Below are 19,366 nucleotides of genomic sequence, written 5' to 3' on the forward strand. Positions count from 1 at the left end.
CCACAGAGATCTTTTGAGATCCTCCAGTATGAAATCAGAAGTGCTCAGGTTAAAGAAGTCCTCTTAAAATATATTTGGGCATGAACTGCCAAATAAATATAAGCACATTGAGTAAAATTCTCAGTATCCCTTTCTAACACACTTTCTAGAAATATATTTTCCATTTGAAAACCCCACTTAACAAACGTGCAAAGTACTTTCCTATATTCTTTTCATTTAGTTCAGAAGGAATTGGTATATAGAAGTGAAACTCATAGGCTATCTGATAAAAATAATGTGGTTTAAATAATGCAATTGGATATAGTGATTTGAGCTAGTATTTTGCAGTGTGATTTTATCTGTTTAGGGAAATTCTCAGCCATTATCTCTTCAAATGTGGCTTCTGTCCCATGTCTCTCTGTGATTCTGGGATACATTTATGTTCATTTTACTGTTTTTTTCTATGTCTCTTATTCTCTCATCTTTATTTTCCATCTGTTTGTCTCTCCATGCTTCATTCCAGATATATATGTATATGCATGTATACATATATATAAATACACATACATACACACACACACATACATGTATATGTTTCTTGCCTACCTTCAGGTTTACTAATTCTCTGTTTAGCTTTGTCTAATCTGCATTTAAACCTATTCATTGTGTTATCACTTTTTCACTTATTGCATGTTTCAGTTCTACAATTTCTTTTTTATTCTTCTTAAAACACTGAAGATCATTTTTATGGTTTCCAGTTTTCTGCCAAAATTCTCAACCTTGAACATGGTCAGTATCGCTACTTAAGTCACATAATCTGTGTGGGCGTGTATAAAATAGAAAATAATGTATAGTAATAAATAGTATATATACATTTTAGATTAAAAACTTGTATATAGCTATATATACACACACATTGTACTTTCCCATATATATATAAATTTCATTCCCTAATTTTATATATAGTTGGAATGAATATATGTATGTACATATACATATATGTGTGTGTGTGTGTGGTGTGTGTGTGTGTGTGTGTGTGTGTATATATATATATATATATATATATATGTTAGAGAAAGTACATTGTCTGTTGGTGGCTTTGACTTTGAAACAGGATGATCTTGGTTTAAAATCCTGGCTGTGACACTTACTAGATGTTTGACTATGAACAGATTAGTTGGCCTTCTTTTATAGCCTCTGTTTCCTCAAATGTAAATGGAATAAAAATGTCTATCTCACAGGTTTATTGTAAGAATTAAGAATGATAATGTACGTGATCATTATTAGAGTTTCTGACACTAAACGCACACAAATTGTGTTTCTTTTAGTAAAATACAGCATGAACTGATGTAATATAAAATATCACCTGCTGTAGATAATGATACTATTTTCCCCAAAGGCAAATGATAATACAGAAAGAGAGTAGTCTTCAAAGTCAAATATACATGAACTCTACTTGGTTTCTCCAACTACCATCTGTGTTACCTTGGGCAAGTTACTCAGCCTCTCTGTTGCTCCATTTCCTCACCTTAAAAAACATGAATTAAACAATGCAAATCTTGCAAGGCTGATAGGAGGATTCGATGTAATATATGCATAGTTTCTGTCAAAATATCAGGCATGTAATAGGAATTTATCTTCAACAACATAATCATATTCTAATCTGTATATTCACATTTTCACACTTTGTTAATATTTGTAATTATTAGTATGATTGAGTTTGCTGGCAGCTTAGGTAAACAAATGACAAAGTTTTAAATGGTTAAATGATTCTCTTTTTTTCCCTTTCGATAAAGTTTTGGACACTTTGCCACCCATGCGCTATCAGGAGACCATGAGTACCATCCTCATGTGGATCCAGCAGTCAGAAACCAAACTCTCTGTACCTCAGGTTACTGTCACTGAATATGAGATCATGGAGCAGAGACTCGGGGAGTTACAGGTCTGTGACTATTTAAATGTCTTAAACAATACAGTACAGATCTCATCTATCAAGCAATCACATTGGTATAACCTTAATATAATACTAGAATTAAAATAATCGTGACAAGTGTAATAGTTTACCAGCTGAAAAAATGAAGATTAAGAATTTAAAAGTGTAATATTTTATGCATTTGTGCCTTCTCTCCATAAGATAAAAATTCCATCTTTGAAAACAATGATACGGTCTACTTAAGAAGTATATTCTTTCCTGCTTAGTGTGTATTTTCAGAAACATGGATTTTGATTATTATAGAAGTTCTGGTATTATTCCTCCCCTTTGCTTGCTGATTTAGAGCTCATCTCACATTTCCAAAAAGAAAGTGGTAAAATTAATGTAGTTATAAAATTAGTTTTAATTTAAACCCCTTTTGATGTAATATTGTAATTAAGTTTTGAGTTCTAGTCACTGTATTTTAATAGTCTTATATCAGGAAATAAAATACTAATATGGGAAATTAAAGAAATAATTTGTATGAGATTTTAGAATACTTTCCCTGCTAGTTCTGAAAAGCCTGTGTTGTATATCTAATCACATTTTATTTTGTAAGACATTAAAGTGTATTCATTCATTGTATTAAGAGCTGAGATAATATGTCCACATTTTGAGAATTAAATTAAGAAAAAAAGTTAAAAATTTAACTTTGTTATATCAAGAGTTCTTTTTTGGGAATTAAATATTATTTCCTAAAAAAGTAATTTTAGAAGAAGTTCTTCAAAGAAATCTTTATTTAAACACTTCCCAGTATATGTTGTACTATTTAAACTATTTCCTCTACTATAATACCAAACAACCTATAACTGTTTAATCTTTTTGCCCCTTTATGTTGTTGTTTGTAATACCTGAAATAGTTCCAAAATTTACTTTAAAGAATATGTGACTTAATAAAACTATAAATGTAAGGACATAAGAGTACAAAGGTATAGCAATTAGGAGAGTGGGTTAAGTATAAAAGAAACTGTATGCAGATGAATGGAACAGTGTATTTCCATTGATAAAACAGTGATGGAGGGAAAATTATTTATAAATATTATTGAGAAGATGAATTATTAACTAACTGAAAAAAATGAAGTTAGAACCTTGTGTCAAATGTTACACCAAAACAAGCTACCACATAGATTAAAAAGTCAAAAACATTTTAATCATAAATTTTGGAGAAATTTTTAATAAAACTTTAAAAACATATGGGGAAGCACAAAAATCAATGGAAGTGATCACAAACATTGTAAAAATACCAGAGCCAATTTTAAAGAAAAATGAGATAAGGAAAACACTTGTCTGAGTAAGTCATTAATAAGGTAGTCACCAGAAAGAGACATAAATGACCATTAATCCTATGAAAAATTGTACCTCAAATTGTAAAGGATGTAGTACAAATTTACAAAACGAGATATTTTTTTACATACTAAAGTGCAAAAAGAAATCTAAAAAAATAAAACAAATGAATATAACAAAACAGAAACAGACTCATACAGAGAACAAACTAGTGGTTGCCAGTGGGCAGACGGGTGGGGAAGGGGCAAAATGGGGGTATGGGATTAAGAGGTACAAACTACTATGTGTAAAATAAGTAAGATACAAGGATATCTTGTACAGCACAAGGAATATAGCCAATGTTTTATAGTAACTTTAAATGGAGTATCATCTATTAAAACACTGACTTACTATGTTGTGCACCTGAAACTAATATATTAACTCAACTATACTTTAATTAACAAAAGAAATTGTAAGGATGTAGTACAAATTTACAAAATGAGATACTATTTTTTACATACTAAATTGCAAAAAAAAAAGAAACCCAAAAGATATAGTAAGTGCAGATCTGGCAGCAGTGAACTACATCTCACTTATTGGAGGGAATGTAAATTGAATGTAAGTTTTGCTGAGGAAAACTTTTCAGATATAGATACATAGAGATATACATAAATAGATCATAAACATAATTTAAAAGAGTGGAAAACTTAAAATTAATTTATACAGCTAATAATGGGAAATGGTTAAATGAACTGCAGAAGCAATTAAAATCTGTTTTTGAAAAATACTTAATGACATGGGAGAAGGCTCACAATAAATTGCTTAGCTCAAAATGTAGTTCTACATAGAGGGAACTTTCCTCAACATAATAAAGACCATATATGACAAACCCATAGCCAACATCGTCCCCAGTGGTGAAAAAGTGAAACCATTTCCAGTAAGATGAGGAACAACACAAGGTTGCCCACTCTCACCACTATTATTCAACATAGTTTTGGAAGTTTTAGCCACAGCAATCAGAGAAGAAAAAGAAATAAAAGGAATCCAAATCGAAAAAGAAGTAAAGCTGTCACTGTTTGCAGATTACATGACACTAAACATAGAGAATCCTAAAGATGCTACCAGAAAACTACTAGAGCTAATCAATGAATTTGGTAAAGTGGCAGGATACAAATTAATGCACAGAAATCTCTTGCATTCCCATACACTAATGATGAAAAATATGAAAGTGAAATTAAGAAAACACTCCCATTTACCATTTCAACAAAAAGAATAAAATATCTAGGAATAAACCTGCCTAAGGAGGCAAAAGACCTGTATGCAGAAAATTATAAGACACTGATAAAAGAAATTAAAGATGATACATATAGATGGAGAGATACACCATGTTCTTGCATTTGAAGAATCAACATTGTGAAAATGACTCTACTACCCAAAGCAATCTACAGATTCAATGCAATCCCTATCAAACTACGACTGGCATTTTTCACAGAACTAGAACAAAAAAATTCACAATTTGTATGGAACCACAAAAGACCCCAAATAGCCAAAGTAATCTTGAGAAAGAAACACGGAGCTGGAGGAATCAGGCTCCCTGACTTCAGGCTATACTACAAAGCTACAGTAACCAAGACAGTATGGTACTGGGACAGAAACAGAAAGATAGATCAATGGAACAGGATAGAAAGCCCAGAGATAAACTCACGCACATACGGTCACCTTATCTTTGATAAAGGAGGCAAGAATATACAATGGAGAAAAGACAGCCTCTTCAATATGTGGTGGTGGGAAAACTGGACAACTACATGTAAAAGAATGAAATTAGAACACTCCCTAACACCATACACAAAAATAAACTCAAAATGGATTAAAGACCTAAATATAAGGCCAGAAACTATCAAACTCTTAGAGGAAAGCCGAAGCAGAATACTCTGTGACATAAATCACAGCAGGATCCTTTTTGACACACCTCCTAGAGAAACGGAAATAAAAACAAAAATAAACAAATGGGACCTAATGAAACTCAAAAGCTTTTGCACAGCAAAGGAAACCATAAACAAGACAAAAAGACAACACTCAGAATGGGAGAAAATATTTGCAAATGAAGCAATGGGCAAAGGATTAATCTCCAAAATTTAGAAGCAGCTCATGCAGCTCAATATCAAAAAAACAAACAACCCAATCCAAAAATGGGCAGAAGACCTAAATAGACATTTCTCCAAAGAAGATATACAGATTGCCAACAAACACATGAAAGATGCTCAACATCACTAATCATTAGAGAAATGCAAATCACAGCTCCAATGAGATATCATCTCACACCGGTCAGAATGGCCATCATCAAAAAATCTACAAACAATAAATGCTGGAGAGGGCGTGGAGAAAAGAGAACCCTCTTTCACTGTTGGAGGGAATGTAAATTGATACGGCCACTGTGGAGAACAGTATGGAGGTTCCTTAAAATACTAAAAATAGAACTACCATACGAGCCAGCAATCCCATTATTGGGCATATACCCTGAGAAAACCATAATTCATAAAGTGTCATGTGCCACAGTGTTCATTGCAGCTCTATTTACAATAGCCAGGACATGGAAGCAACCTAAGTGTCCAGCAACATATAAATGGGTAAAGAAGATGTGGCACATATATACAATAGAATATTACTCAGCCATAAAAAGAAACGAAATTGAGTTATTTGTAGTGAGGTTGATGGACCTAGAGTCTGTCATACAGAGTGAAGTAAGTCAGAAAGAGAAAAACAAATACCATATGCTAGCACATATATATGGAATCTAAAAAAAAAAAAAGTCATGAAGAACCTAGCGGCAAGACGGGACTAAAGATGCAGACCTACTAGAGAATGGACTTGAGGATATGGGCAGGGGGAAGGGTAAGCTGGGACAAAGTGAGAGAGTGGCATGGACATATATACACTACTAAACGTAAAATAAATAGGTAGTGGGAAGCAGCCGCAGAGCACAGGGAGATCAGCCTGGTGCTTTGTTACCACCTAGTAGGGTGGGATAGGGAGGGAGGGAGGGAGGGAGGGAGGGAGATGCAAGAGGGAAGAGATATGGAGACATATGTATATGTATAACTGATTCACTTTGTTATAAAGCAGAAACTAACACACCATTGTAAAGCAATTGTACTCCAATAAAGATGTTTAAAAAAATGTAGTTCTATGCATACTAGATATTGTGTAAATAATCAAGGGTAACAGTTTAATAAAGTAAAATAAAAATAAAAAATAACATATCACAAAATAAACATAAGGTATGCAACCACCAAATTATGTTTGACACATAATTATGCATATGTGAGTGGTAAAATATGATTAGCTCTTCAAGGTTTAGTTTTACATGGAAAGAACTGGAAGTTTATGTAAAAAGTAATAGTTGTGGGCTTCCCTGGTGGCGCAGTGGTTGAGAGTCTGCCTGCCGATGCAGGGGACACGGGTTCGTGCCCCGGTCCGGGAAGATCTCACATGCCGCGGAGCGGCTAGACCCGTGGGCCATGGCCACTGAGCCTGCGTGTCCGGAGCCTGCGCGTCCGGAGCCTGTGCTCCGCAGCGGGAGAGGCCACAACAGTGAGACGCCCGCGTACCGCAAAAAAAAAAAAAAAAAAGTAATAGTTGTATATAATGGGTATTTTTTTCAATTTTTTATCTTCACCCTTTTTAGTTTATAACCAGAAAGTAACATTTAAATAAATACTGAGTCAGTGAAACCTAAAGATATGCATCGTGTTATAAGGGGTGGAATAGATTATACAGTACAAATGTAAAATCAAGTTTGTAAATTCTCCCCAAAATTCCCTAGAATTTCACTGTGATACTACAGAACAGAGCAGTGTCTTTTGAAAAATAAAAAAACATTCATTAAGTGGCATTAGTAAACCTTCCATCTGGTAACTTATTCAGAGCTTTGTTATCACATCTATCAATCTGATTTAGTTATATTTTTATCTATGAAGGTTAAAAGTTATCTTACTTAAAGGCTCAGTATAATTAAGTTAAACTCCATTAATTGAATCATAAATGCAGTTATTAATATACAGACAAAATGTAATAAAATTAGGTGTGCTAAAGCTCTTTGGTTCAGTAATATATAGCTTTGTATATATTTGGCATTGTTCAGAAGACTAGGCATAGATTTTTAAATAAAATATTATTAAATAATGTGTAAACTACTCTTATTAAAATTAGAATTTAAATGACTATTTTATAATTAATGTACATAATTTATTTTTAGATGTTTGAATCACGTAGCTTTCATTTTAAGTAATTTGATTTATCTGAAACTAGTCAATGAAATTGAACAATGAAACTCGTTAGTATTTATCAGTCAGTATAAATGCACTTTCTTCTTTTTAATTTTGAGGCTTTACAAAACTCTCTACAAGAACAACAAAATGGCCTAAACTATCTCAGCACCACTGTGAAAGAGATGTCAAGGAAAGCGCCCTCTAATATTAGCAGGAAATATCAGTCAGAATTTGAAGAGATTGAGGGCCGATGGAAGAAACTCTGTGCCCAGCTGGTCGAACATTGCCAAAAGCTGGAGGAGCAAATGGCTAAACTCCGAAAACTTCAGGTACTTCAAGATTTTACTTTTTATATTCATTTTTTTCTTTACTTGTTTGTCTCCTAATGATGAGTTACAAAATTTAAAGACATTTAACCTCCATAGTCCCTCAAAGTCAGTGATAAGGTCAAAAGACACAAATCTGTCTCAAAGGAGTATAGTCTGCCTATTGATTTTAAGAAAACTTTAATTAAGAGTTCTGCTTCTTAGATTTTCTTTAGAATTAGTTTTTTTTTTTCACCAATACCAATAGGACTTAAACATGTTTTTAGCTCAGTAATTTTCAAAACCCATCTTTTCTTTAGTCTGGTTGTCCTCTAAATAGAGGTATCATTTAGCTTATGAATAGATAAGAAGTTATCTACCATGTAATATAGTCATATCATTTCATCAGCATATTTCACTTGTAATTTTATGTATAAATTTGACCCCATCACCTTCTACAAACCAACTTCTACTGACTTAATTTGTTTGAATAGTGCCACCTGATCACCCAAGCATTAGTAAACCAACAATTACACTGTAGTCTAAAGTTTAAAACATTTGGTGATGCAGGTAATATCTCTCTTATGTGGTAAATTATTGTGAAGAATGTTAATGCTGGGAAGAATCTTGAAAGCATCATGGCATGATGGAAAAGCATTGGAATAAGACGCCTTTGGATCTAAATCCCAGTCCAGCTACTTAGTTGTTTTTTTCTTACCTTTCACAAACCAAAAGACCAAGCAGTTTTAAATCATTCTTTAAAGCACAACATCCACATTTATGTGTCTCTACGTAGGAACATATGTGTACATGCATATACATGCATACACACATATACATAAAAACATTTTTATCAGTACCACTGGCGAAAGAGGGTACAATTACTTGGTCCTTGCCATCAAGGAGCCCATGTTCTGGTGAAGGAGAAAGGTGAGTGTATTTTTTTCCTATTGCTGCTGTAATAAGTTGCTGCAAATTTAATGGCTTAAAGCAGCACACATTTATTATGTTACAGTTCTGGGGGTCAGAAGTTCAATGTCAGTCTCAGTGAGCTAAAATCAAGGTATAGGCAGGGCTGTGTCCTTTCTGGAGGCTTTAGGAGAAAATTTATTTCCTTGTCATTTTTAGCTTTTGGAAACTACATTCCTTGGCTTATGTTTCCATCTTCTGTCTTTAAAGCCAGTAGTATAACACCTTCCAATTTCTCTCTTACACTCCTGCCTCCGTCTTAATAAGGACCCTTGTGGTTATATTGTGCCCATCTGGATAACCCAGGATCATCTCCCCATCTCAAAATCCTTAACTTAATCGCATCTGCGAATTCCTTTTTGCCATATGAGGCACCGTATTCACAGGTGCCAGTGATGGGGGCCTGAACATCTTGGAGGGTCATTATTTAACCTACCACAGTAAGTAAATTAAACAGTGCAGTAAACGTTATGATAGTGGAAAGAGAAGAAAAGCAACATAAACTGGGAAAAGGGGTTATGAAATGTTCTTGGAGCATGGTTTATCTTACTACACCTTGAATAAGTAGAATTTAGGCACCTAATAAAAGAGGAAGAAAGAGTTCCTGACAAAATGGAGCAGTATGTTCAATTAACTGGAAGTAGTTCAATATTGGGGAGACAAAAGATATGTTTGGAGATTAATAAAATATGTGATTGGAGAAGTGGTCTGGGGGTAGATCGTGAATGGGTTGGTCACCATGCTTTGGAATATGAATTATAATCTAATGGTGATGGGATTAAAAATAATGATAAGGTGGAACTGTTACTTTAAGGGGGGAAAGATAAGATAATATCTGTGTTTTTAAAACATCACTTTGAGAAGAGGAAGGAGGAGAGAATAATACTGGCACCACTGTGGAGAATGGATTAGAGTGGAGTAAGACTGAAGCAGATACCAAAAAGAGCTAATGCAATAATCAAGGAGCCAATAATAAGATCTAAACTAGGACAGTGGTGATGTGAAGAAAAGAGCAAAACTAGGCTCAAAAGATGTCAGCCAGATAATAATGTTGAAGTTTTTAGATTCAGTCAAATGCTTTTAAAGTCATTATTATTTATCATATTGAAGAGGAAAATTTCTGAGAAGCACACATTTTCAATAGAAATTTAATTAAGAAAGGAGAAAGTAGCACATCTGGACAGCATAGTTGAATTGTAGGCAAATAAAGGAGTTTGAAAAATCATACACTTGAAAAGTAGCCCCCCAAAAGCAGCAGAACAAACAGACATTATGTGAGAAAATAATGGGATGTACTTGGCTATTTACAAATGATAAAAGATGACATTTTCCACCTGATCATTACTTCACCCTGGTCAGGCAAATGGGAAACGAAAAGCAAATTTTTTCTCTCTTTAAAGATGACAAAATCTTGTTCTGAAAGTTCTCAACTGGAGGGGCTATGTAAACTGTCAACTGTAGAAAACAGTTTTTTGGAAGTTCAGGTTTAGGGAGGCTATAAAGACACCATTACATTGAGTTTACTGTTCATAGTTTGTTTTATGTACTTAAGGGCACATTCTTAGTATCATCATGAGTTGTTTTGTAACTTAAAATTTCTCTAGAGGGGGATATGATTTAATGTTCTCAAGAGCAACATCATAAAACCACATTTGGTAGTAATTTTTTATTTTTAACAATAGCAGACTTCATACACCAGTGCTCATACAGTAGGCCATAAAAATGCAGTCTTAGAGAAAATATTCTTTTCCTGAAGAGCTACATAGAGACATCCTTCAAACATGGGAATTGTTCCTAGGCTTGTGTTCAAACATATCACCGTGATGAATTGTGTTAAGATAAATCAGCACCCCAATAATGCCTTAAAATGGGTCTCTGATTTCAGAATCACATAAAAACCCTGAAGAAATGGATGGCCGAAGTTGATGTTTTCTTGAAAGAGGAATGGCCTGCCCTTGGGGATTCAGAAATTCTTAAAAAACAGCTGAAGCAGTGCAGGGTAAGATTTTTATATGATATTTTCATATGAAGACTTTTATATGGAAAATATTATTTAGTTATATTGATGATTCTGAACCAGGGGCAGTTTTGTCCCTCTGGGGGACATTTAGCAATGTCTGGAGGCGTTTTCATTTGTGGCAACTTGGGGTGGGGTAGATGCTACTGGCATCTAGTGGGTAGAGGCCAGGGATGCATCTAAATATCCTACAATGCACAGAACAGCACCCCACAGCAAAGAATTACCCAGCCCCAAATGACAGTAGTGCCAAGGTTGAGAAACTGGGCTAAATAAGAGAGAAATAGACAAAATATTGCCTTTTACTCAACACTCGCTTTACAGTATTATTTTGATATAACATGCAGTTTAATTTAAAGGTAAAGAATTTTTTGAGCTATTTGTTATATCTTACAGGTTATCAGTCATACTATGTTTTTCTTACCATGTGTGTTGCACTGTAGTATAAGACAACGTGTATTTTGAAATAATATGATTATACAATTGTCATGCAGTGGGAGGAGAACAATCTAGCTCTTTAAAGAACTTTCTTTGTGAATAAAAGCTAAAAAAGCAAATCCATTTTAAAAATAACCTTCACACCATCTTGCTATAAACAATTATTGCAATACCCTGTGTTTGAAAATCAAAATTCCTTCAAAAATAATAATGTATAAAACTCATCATTTTTGCAGTTTTCTCACACGAAGTATTAAGCGTATTTACTTTTGTAACTAATATAAGTAGACTACAGATACATAATTCCCTATTTCATTCATGCCATAAAAACCACTGAACATTTTTTTGCAACATATATTTCAGATTTTAAAGGGCAAAATTCATGTGTAGTGTCATGATTCCTAATTATATGTTTCCTACCTATGTTGCATTTCAAATAGGTTGTGGTAATTTTTTCAGCTAACTTAAATTGAATTATTTCCTTAGCTTTTAGTCAGTGATATTCAGACAATTCAGCCCAGTCTAAACAGTGTCAATGAAGGTGGACAGAAAATAAAGAATGAAGCGGAGCCAGAGTTTGCTTCTAGACTGGAGACAGAGCTCAGAGAACTTAACACTCAGTGGGACCACATGTGCCGACAGGTATGTTCAATCTCTGTGGCTCGCTTCTTTTTAATTATGATTTCTTAATGTCTCCCTTCACCATTGCCCTTTTAAAACGTTTAGTCTCTATGTTGTTGCTTTAAAGCACAGTTAATTAAAACTAGCCTTTGTCTAGCATATAAATTATTTTCATAGTAGATATTTTAAATAGTATATTCATCTTATTGGGGTCCTAAAATGACCTTATCGCATGCAGCTGTCATTCTGAACAATAAGGCCCTTTTCTTAGGCATTATTTTTATTGAATCTTTTCTCCAATGCATAACTTTATACAAGTAGTTGGATCAACAAAAGATACTTTTTACTTCTATACTTGGTACAGAAATAAAATGAATGAGTAATGCATGCATATGTACAAATATGATAAGTATTTTTCACTTTTGATTGTTAAGATTGACAAGTTTGGCTTCTTCAGTACGTCCCTTTCAATAAATGGATTAAGATTGGGAAATAGTTAAGAATAGCTCAGTAGAAAACATATAAAATAACTGTACATTCACATCTGAGTTCCTCATTTTTATATAGCAGAGTGTTTTATAGATATTTATTTCCAATTTTAAGATTAAATTACGGAAGAGAAAATATTACATACACATGTAGTGTACATCAGATACTTCTTGTTCAAAAGATGAAATTTTGACCTAATGCAGTGACTGCTTTTTAGTACACTAATACCTTTTTTGAAGTTAATGATAGGTTTCATTTTACGTGTATTAGAGGCAGTCAGTCTTTCGTTATTTCTAAGTAACCTTTGAAAGTTGAAAAGAAATCATGCCAAAAGGCAAAAACTAAATTTGAAAAAGAAAGGAATTTGGACAAGTAAAAGTCAAGACAAGTCACCCAGCTAATACCATCACTGACAAATGCTCAGCAGTTCTATTAACTCACAGATGAGATAGCCCTGGGTCAGCTAGCTTGCATTCTTCTCCTGCAGTAAGCTGGTTCTAGAAGGGATGTTCAGGAAAAAAATATTACCTAGAGAATAGATTTTATCATTGATGTTTTCCTGGAAGGCCAGTATGAAAGGTATTTGTTTGTTGAATGCTTTTAATGGATGAATAGAAAGGACAACACCAGTTTATTTAGAGCAAGGGAGAGGACAACAGCAAAAAAAGTTTTATGAGAAAATGGGCGGGAAATAAGTCATTAATTTTCTTTTAAGTCACAGTGAGGATTTACTATTCATATCAGGTACGATGGGAAGCTATTAGACCTTTAGGTATAGAAGTGGCATCATGTAAAGTGGTTGTTTAAAAGTTTGCTATATAATCCTGTTATATGAAGAATAGACCAAAGGGGCACAAGTGGAAGCACGTAGGAATCCCAGTTATCCAGGTAGGAAATAATACTGGCAAAGAACAGCCGGGGATGTTAGTGGAGATTGAGAGACATGAAGAAATTTGAAACGTATAATCCTCTTATGACGTCATGTTTGGTTAACTGTCCAAACCTCTCCCAATAATTTTCCAAGTTCTCCCATAGAGATAGAGCTGGTTTGAACTCTTGTTGCTCTGTCTCATTACTGTTTATTGCTTTTATGTGTATTTTACCATTATACAGTAATTAACATGAAGAGGGGCTGTGTTATTCTAGGCAAACTGGACCAAAGTGCTTGTGTGAGTCAAACTTTGTAGAAACTCTATCCTCCCTGGCCAACTTCAGCAAGCTTATCTCACTCAATGTGGTCACTCATTTTTCTTGTTTCTTCTAACCAGTTAGGCAAGTTCTTCCTTGTTATATTTTTCATCAGGGCTTTCACACTCACATCCACCCTTCCTTGATCATTATTCTTATCCTAAGTACACATTCGTTTCTTGATTTTATGTTTTATCAGACCCCATTAGAAATGGCAGTGCTTGCTGAAGGAGAATGCTTGCAGAAAGTCCAGGGTGATGGGGAGGGAGGGATAGGCATATTCAGAGTTTTCTGTTTTGAGCAACAGTGTTGGCTACTGTGCCTTTAAAGAAGGAAAGACTGCGAGCTAAGGGAGGAACCAAATTGACTAGCTTAATAGAATGATCAGTACTTCTATTTTGGTCATGTTTATTTTGGAGAAGTAGACAGTCAAAATACATCTGGAATTCAAGTGGGGTGCTTAAATTGAACGTATAAACTATGTACACAAAAATAAAGATAACATTTATGTAAGATAACTCCTATCTCACAATGAAAAGATTTGTCAGACCCACTTCCCCAAAATATTTGGCCAAATTGGATAAAATAAAAACTCTGATGGATGGAGAAGACTTTCTTGTGGATAGAGAGGCAAACAATGTGTAAGAGCAACAGCTCTGGAACCAGATTGCCTGGGTTTAGATCTTGCCTTCACCATAAACTACTTGTGTGATCCTGGAAGAGTTGTTTAATCTCTCTGTGCTTCAGTTTCCCAGTCTTTACAATGTGATGATATTACTGCCTGCTTTATAAGAATTTTAAAATAATAATTAAATGAATTTGTGTTTGTAAGGTGTACAGATCAGTATCTAGCACAGAATAACCACTTGTTAAATAAAATAAATGGATATGAAATAGACATAAACCTACATATATAAAATTATAAAGCATTTATAATTTCTAAATAAATAATGTATGATTATATATTTTAATTATTAGTGGCTATAAATTTATACTAGATAGTTATCAAGAAACACTGGATTTAGAAACCAGGTGGATGTCATTCTGGCACCTTGCAGATCATTGTCTTTCCAAGTCAATGCATCTTTTGGGTGCAGTCATCCACAGACCCCTGGGTCACTCTGCCTCATTCCTTGAGTATTTTAACAGCTGACTCACTGTTAACTCCTGTCATAATTCTTGGTGATTTCAGTATCTTCTTAGATGGTTCTTCTAGTTCCTGAGCCCTTGGTTCCTTGGTAACCGCTCCAGTGATTTTTGTCTTCCACCCTGCCTCAGCCACTCACTCCCAGCTTCATAACCTAGACATCACACCCCGCGGCCTCCAGCACACACACAATACAACCACTATGGAACCTGTATGGAGATTCCTCAAATAATTAAAAATAGAGCTGCTTTATGATCCAGCAATCCCACTTCTGGGTATATTTACAAAGGAAATGAAATCAGGATCTCAAAGAGATATCTGCACTCCCAAATTCATTGCAACATTATTCACAATAGCCAAGATAAGGAGACAACCTAAGCTTTGGTCAGGGATAAACAGATAAAGAAGATGTGGCGCGCGCACGCACACACACACACACACAGTATTATTCAGCTGTGAGAAAGAAGGAAAGCTTGCAATTTGCAACAAGCTGGATGAAACTTGAGGGTATCGTACTAGGTCAAATAAGTCAGAGAAAAACAAATGCTGTATGATCTCAGTTATATGTGGAATCTAAAAAAGCCAAACTCAGGTGAGTAGAATGGGGACTTCCAGGGCTTGCAGAGTGGTGGAAATGAAGAGATTCTGGTCAAGTGGTACAAACTTCTGGTTTATGATGAGGAAGTTCTTGGGATCTAATTTACAGTATGGTAACTACAGCTGACAGTTTTATATTCTATACTTGACAGTTGCTGGGACAGTAGATCTTTAATGTTTTCACGATAAAAAGAAAAACGGTAATTATGTGTGATGATGAAGGCATTGACTAATCCTATTGTGGTAATCATTTCACAATATATATGTGTACTTTAAACAGTGTTTTATGTCAATTGTATCTTAATAAGGTGGGGGGAAAAGGAAGTAGAATGGGGAGGGGCAGTGCTGAATGTTAGATTTACAAATTCTAGAACAGGAAACATGAAGAACTTTCTATTTTATCAAGAGGTTGATGCAATATAATCTGCTGAAACTGACGGTCGATTGGTAAATTTAAGGCTAGAAGGTTGACATCACTAATGTGATAAAGGTGAGGGAGAAATTGTGATTTTAACCTCAATGTTTTCACAGAAACCCTTCTAAAATACGAAACCACAAAAAAAAAATTCATCTCTCTCTGATCAGTTGTAGAGCTGTGGAATGTTAAATTTGGAAAAGACCTTGGAAATCTTCTGCTCCAATTGTTAGGTTAGTTAAGAAGTGGAGATAAAGAGAAATGAAGTGATGTTTCCAGGTTCACTTAGCTTGTTAGTGACTGAGTACAGGTATCCAGATTCCAAAGCTGGTGTTCTTTCCAGTGCACTCATGCTGTCACCTCAAAATGAATTCCTTTTCTTTTCTTTCCTTCCTTTTAAAATAATCACTCCTGATCCCTTTCTTCTGGTTTAGTTTTATAGCATGCAATATGTTTTTTATTACAAGTCTTTGCCTAAGTTCCGTTAGTCACTCTAATATTATTGTCACTTTGCCAACTACCTCAAAAGATTATAGCAGAGTATCTAAGTAGAAATTTAACAGCTTGTTTACTTGGGCTTATTATAGGCTCATTGACTATGCAAAATAATCTTTATACCTTAACTAGTGTAATTGTTAGATACATGCTTCTAGCTGTGTCAGAATGAAACATACATTTACACTTCAATAGATGAAGCACTACATTCTCCTAGGAGAGTAAAGAAAGTACTTTTAATTTAACTACCTTAGGCTTAGGGTGGTTGCAAAGTGTAAGGAAAATTAATATGATGATGGTTCTGTACATATTTAGTATTTGGTAAAGTACCATGAAAACTTAATTATACTAAAAGTATGCCTTATGTATTAAGACTTTACAATTACAACTCTGTTATTTAAAAGATAGAACTCTACTTAATCCCAGAGAGAAGAATAACATAATTTGATTAGAGTTATTTTTTAATTAATTAATTTATTTATTTTTGGCTGTGTTGGGTCTTCGTTGCTTCATGCGGGCTTTCGCTAGTTGCGGCGAGTGGGGGCTACTCTTCGTTGTGGTGTGCAGGCTTCCCATTGCGGTGGCTTCTCTTGTTGCAGAGCACTGGCTCTAGGCGTGTGGGCCTCAGTAGTTGTGGCATATGGGATCAGTAGTTGTGGCTCACAGGCTGTAGAGCGCAAGCACAATAGTTGTGGCACACAGGCTTAGTTGCTCCGCAGCATGTGGGATCTTCCCGGACCAGGGCTCGAACCTGTGTTCCCTGCATTGGCAGGCAGATTCCTAGCCACTGCACCACCAGGGAAGTCCCTAGAGTTATTTTTTAAGGTAAAAGAGAAGCACTATATATAATCATTCTAATACTGAACTGAGATTTTTCCCTCAGTGTGTTACAGCAGGGTACTTTATAACAAGCTATTAGCATGCACGATATTCTCTTAGGTATTTTAAGTTTTGCTATCTTTCTGGTTAATAAGTAATAAATTCTGTTATAAAGTTAGTATTTCAGAAATGTATGAGGCTTTACAAGGCACAAGTCTCCTGTCACACATGCTGTTTTTCAACTTGTGTTTTTAATTTAAAATTAAATACTGGATAACTTTCACTTCAGTATAGATGTATTGGTGCTATGTGGTATCCTATTCTGTGTGTGTACATGTGTATCCCACTATTTATTTAACTAACTCTCCATGAAAGCACATTTGGGTTTGTTTCCAATATGTTGCTGTCTCCAAAGCTGAATTGAATAGTGTACATACAACTTTGTACACTTCGTTTTGTATGATTCATTCTTTAAAGTGGAAGAGTAGACTCAGATTTATGAACATTAAGAAATTTAATGCATTTTGCCAATTTACTGTCTAAAAGGTTGTACTATGTCAGATATTTCCCTCAACGGGTATAAAAACTTTTCTTTTCCCACATTCCTGCTCAAACTGGGCATTTTTGCTAGTTTTTTCCAGTCTCATATTTGAAAACATACTAATTTAATTTAATTTGCTGTTATTTAACTATAAATGATACTGAGCATCTTTTCACATATATATGGCCTCATTTTAATTTTATTTCTGTGAATTACATGACTATGTCTTTTATCCATTTTCTATTTTTTTCTTTTTTATGAGAGTTTTCTGTAGGTATATGATTATTAAGTTCCTAGGATATTTGAACTTGTAAAACAGCATCAAAGAGCACAAAGAATTTCTACTTCTATTGTGTGCCAATAAATTTACTCTTCCAACTGAAACAATGTTTTTCTTTATTCTCCATTTGCAGAAATGCATTACCATACACAATAGCTAAATTATGGTCTTAAGAGAATCTGTTCATTATGCCAAGGAAATGCCTATATCTCATTTTAACACTTAGGTGAAATTAAGTGTATCCAATTGCTATGACTTACTTTCCTCCTTCATGTAAGCTTTTTACTTCTTGCTTCATCTTTTGTATCTAAGCTTTCTATTATTTACAGATTTGTCAGCAATAATATAATGGTAATGTTTTGTGACTTTCAATATTCATGCTTTACTTCTTGGTTTGTTTTATGGAAGGTCTATGCCAGAAAGGAGGCCTTAAAGGGAGGTTTGGATAAAACTGTAAGCCTTCAGAAAGATTTATCAGAGATGCATGAATGGATGACACAAGCTGAAGAAGAATACCTAGAGAGAGATTTTGAATATAAAACCCCAGATGAATTACAGACAGCAGTTGAAGAGATGAAGGTAAAAGAAACCAAATAAAACAAATTGTGATTCTGCACAGTCGGCTCTTTTCTTGGTTTAATAGTAGAGGTTGCTTTTTGATTGATTTAGCTTCAAGTTTGATATACATTGTGTAGAATGTTTAAACTTTTTATTTATTAAGTCTATGCATTGTGGTCACAACATAAATATTGACAATCACGGTTTGGAGCATTTTCCCCTTGAAATTATGTACTATTAAGAGATTGGAATCAGCTACTCACATTAGATGTTTCTAGCTGATGCAAATTCAAACTGGAAATATGTCAAAGTGTTATTGAAATGACAGTTGGAAATGTCAACAGGCTGTGTTAATTTGGTGGTTTAAAGGGTTTCTTAGAATTTGGGAGTACTAAATATTTTAGCTGATGGTCTTTAATATGGATAAAAGGACTGTGTTTACATGAACTTCTCTTGAAACGATAGGATAAAAAATACAACATTGATTTAGGACCAAGGAAACAGGTATGTAGAAAGGACTGGGAGGTGAAGCTTGGTAATTGGATCTACACAACTGCATTTCAGGATGGCCCCGGACAACTCAGTAGTCAGTGTAATCCTCTATTTTTTCATGTGTAAATCATCTCATTTTATAACTTGAAAGTATCAACTGAGGATTGAAACTTAAATGTAAGTAAATTGCCTAGCTCAGAGTGAGCACTCAATGATTTGCAGCTATAATGATACTTATTATCTTCATGTACTAGCAATAACACATTTTTTAACCACATTAGCCTAGGTGAATTATTAATACATATTTGTTTGGTTTGAGGCCTCATGATGGAGCAGAATCATTTTGGAGCTAGACACTTGGGTTTAAAACCTGCTTTGGCCCCTTGCCAACTGTGTAAACTTGGGCAAGTTGCATAAGCCCAGTGAGCTTTCATTCCCTCATTTGTGAACTGGATATCAAAATACCTGATTTTCAGAATTATTTGAAGGGTGAAACATAAAAGTCCTAATGTA

At 34.4% G+C, this 19,366-nt stretch overlaps 2 protein-coding genes across 2 annotated transcripts in view; both read left to right on the forward strand.

Moving 5' to 3' along the window:
- LOC141277573 (dystrophin-like) overlaps positions 1-10,246 on the forward strand; it is a 35,038-nt gene extending 24,792 nt beyond the window's left edge. Inside the window, exons 4-6 of the mRNA XM_073798897.1 lie at positions 1,776-1,921; positions 7,599-7,811; positions 10,157-10,246. Of these exons, the coding sequence (XP_073654998.1) occupies positions 1,776-1,921; positions 7,599-7,811; positions 10,157-10,246 (449 nt within the window). The remainder of the gene's footprint in view (positions 1-1,775; positions 1,922-7,598; positions 7,812-10,156) is intronic.
- Positions 10,247-11,841: 1,595 nt separating this feature from the next.
- The window catches only part of LOC141277574 (dystrophin-like), a 119,465-nt gene continuing 111,940 nt past the window's right edge, over positions 11,842-19,366 (forward strand). Inside the window, exons 1-2 of the mRNA XM_073798898.1 lie at positions 11,842-11,853; positions 18,212-18,382. Of these exons, the coding sequence (XP_073654999.1) occupies positions 11,842-11,853; positions 18,212-18,382 (183 nt within the window). The remainder of the gene's footprint in view (positions 11,854-18,211; positions 18,383-19,366) is intronic.

This window comes from Tursiops truncatus, chromosome X, assembly GCF_011762595.2.
Source record: "Tursiops truncatus isolate mTurTru1 chromosome X, mTurTru1.mat.Y, whole genome shotgun sequence".
Taxonomy (NCBI): domain Eukaryota; kingdom Metazoa; phylum Chordata; class Mammalia; order Artiodactyla; family Delphinidae; genus Tursiops; species Tursiops truncatus.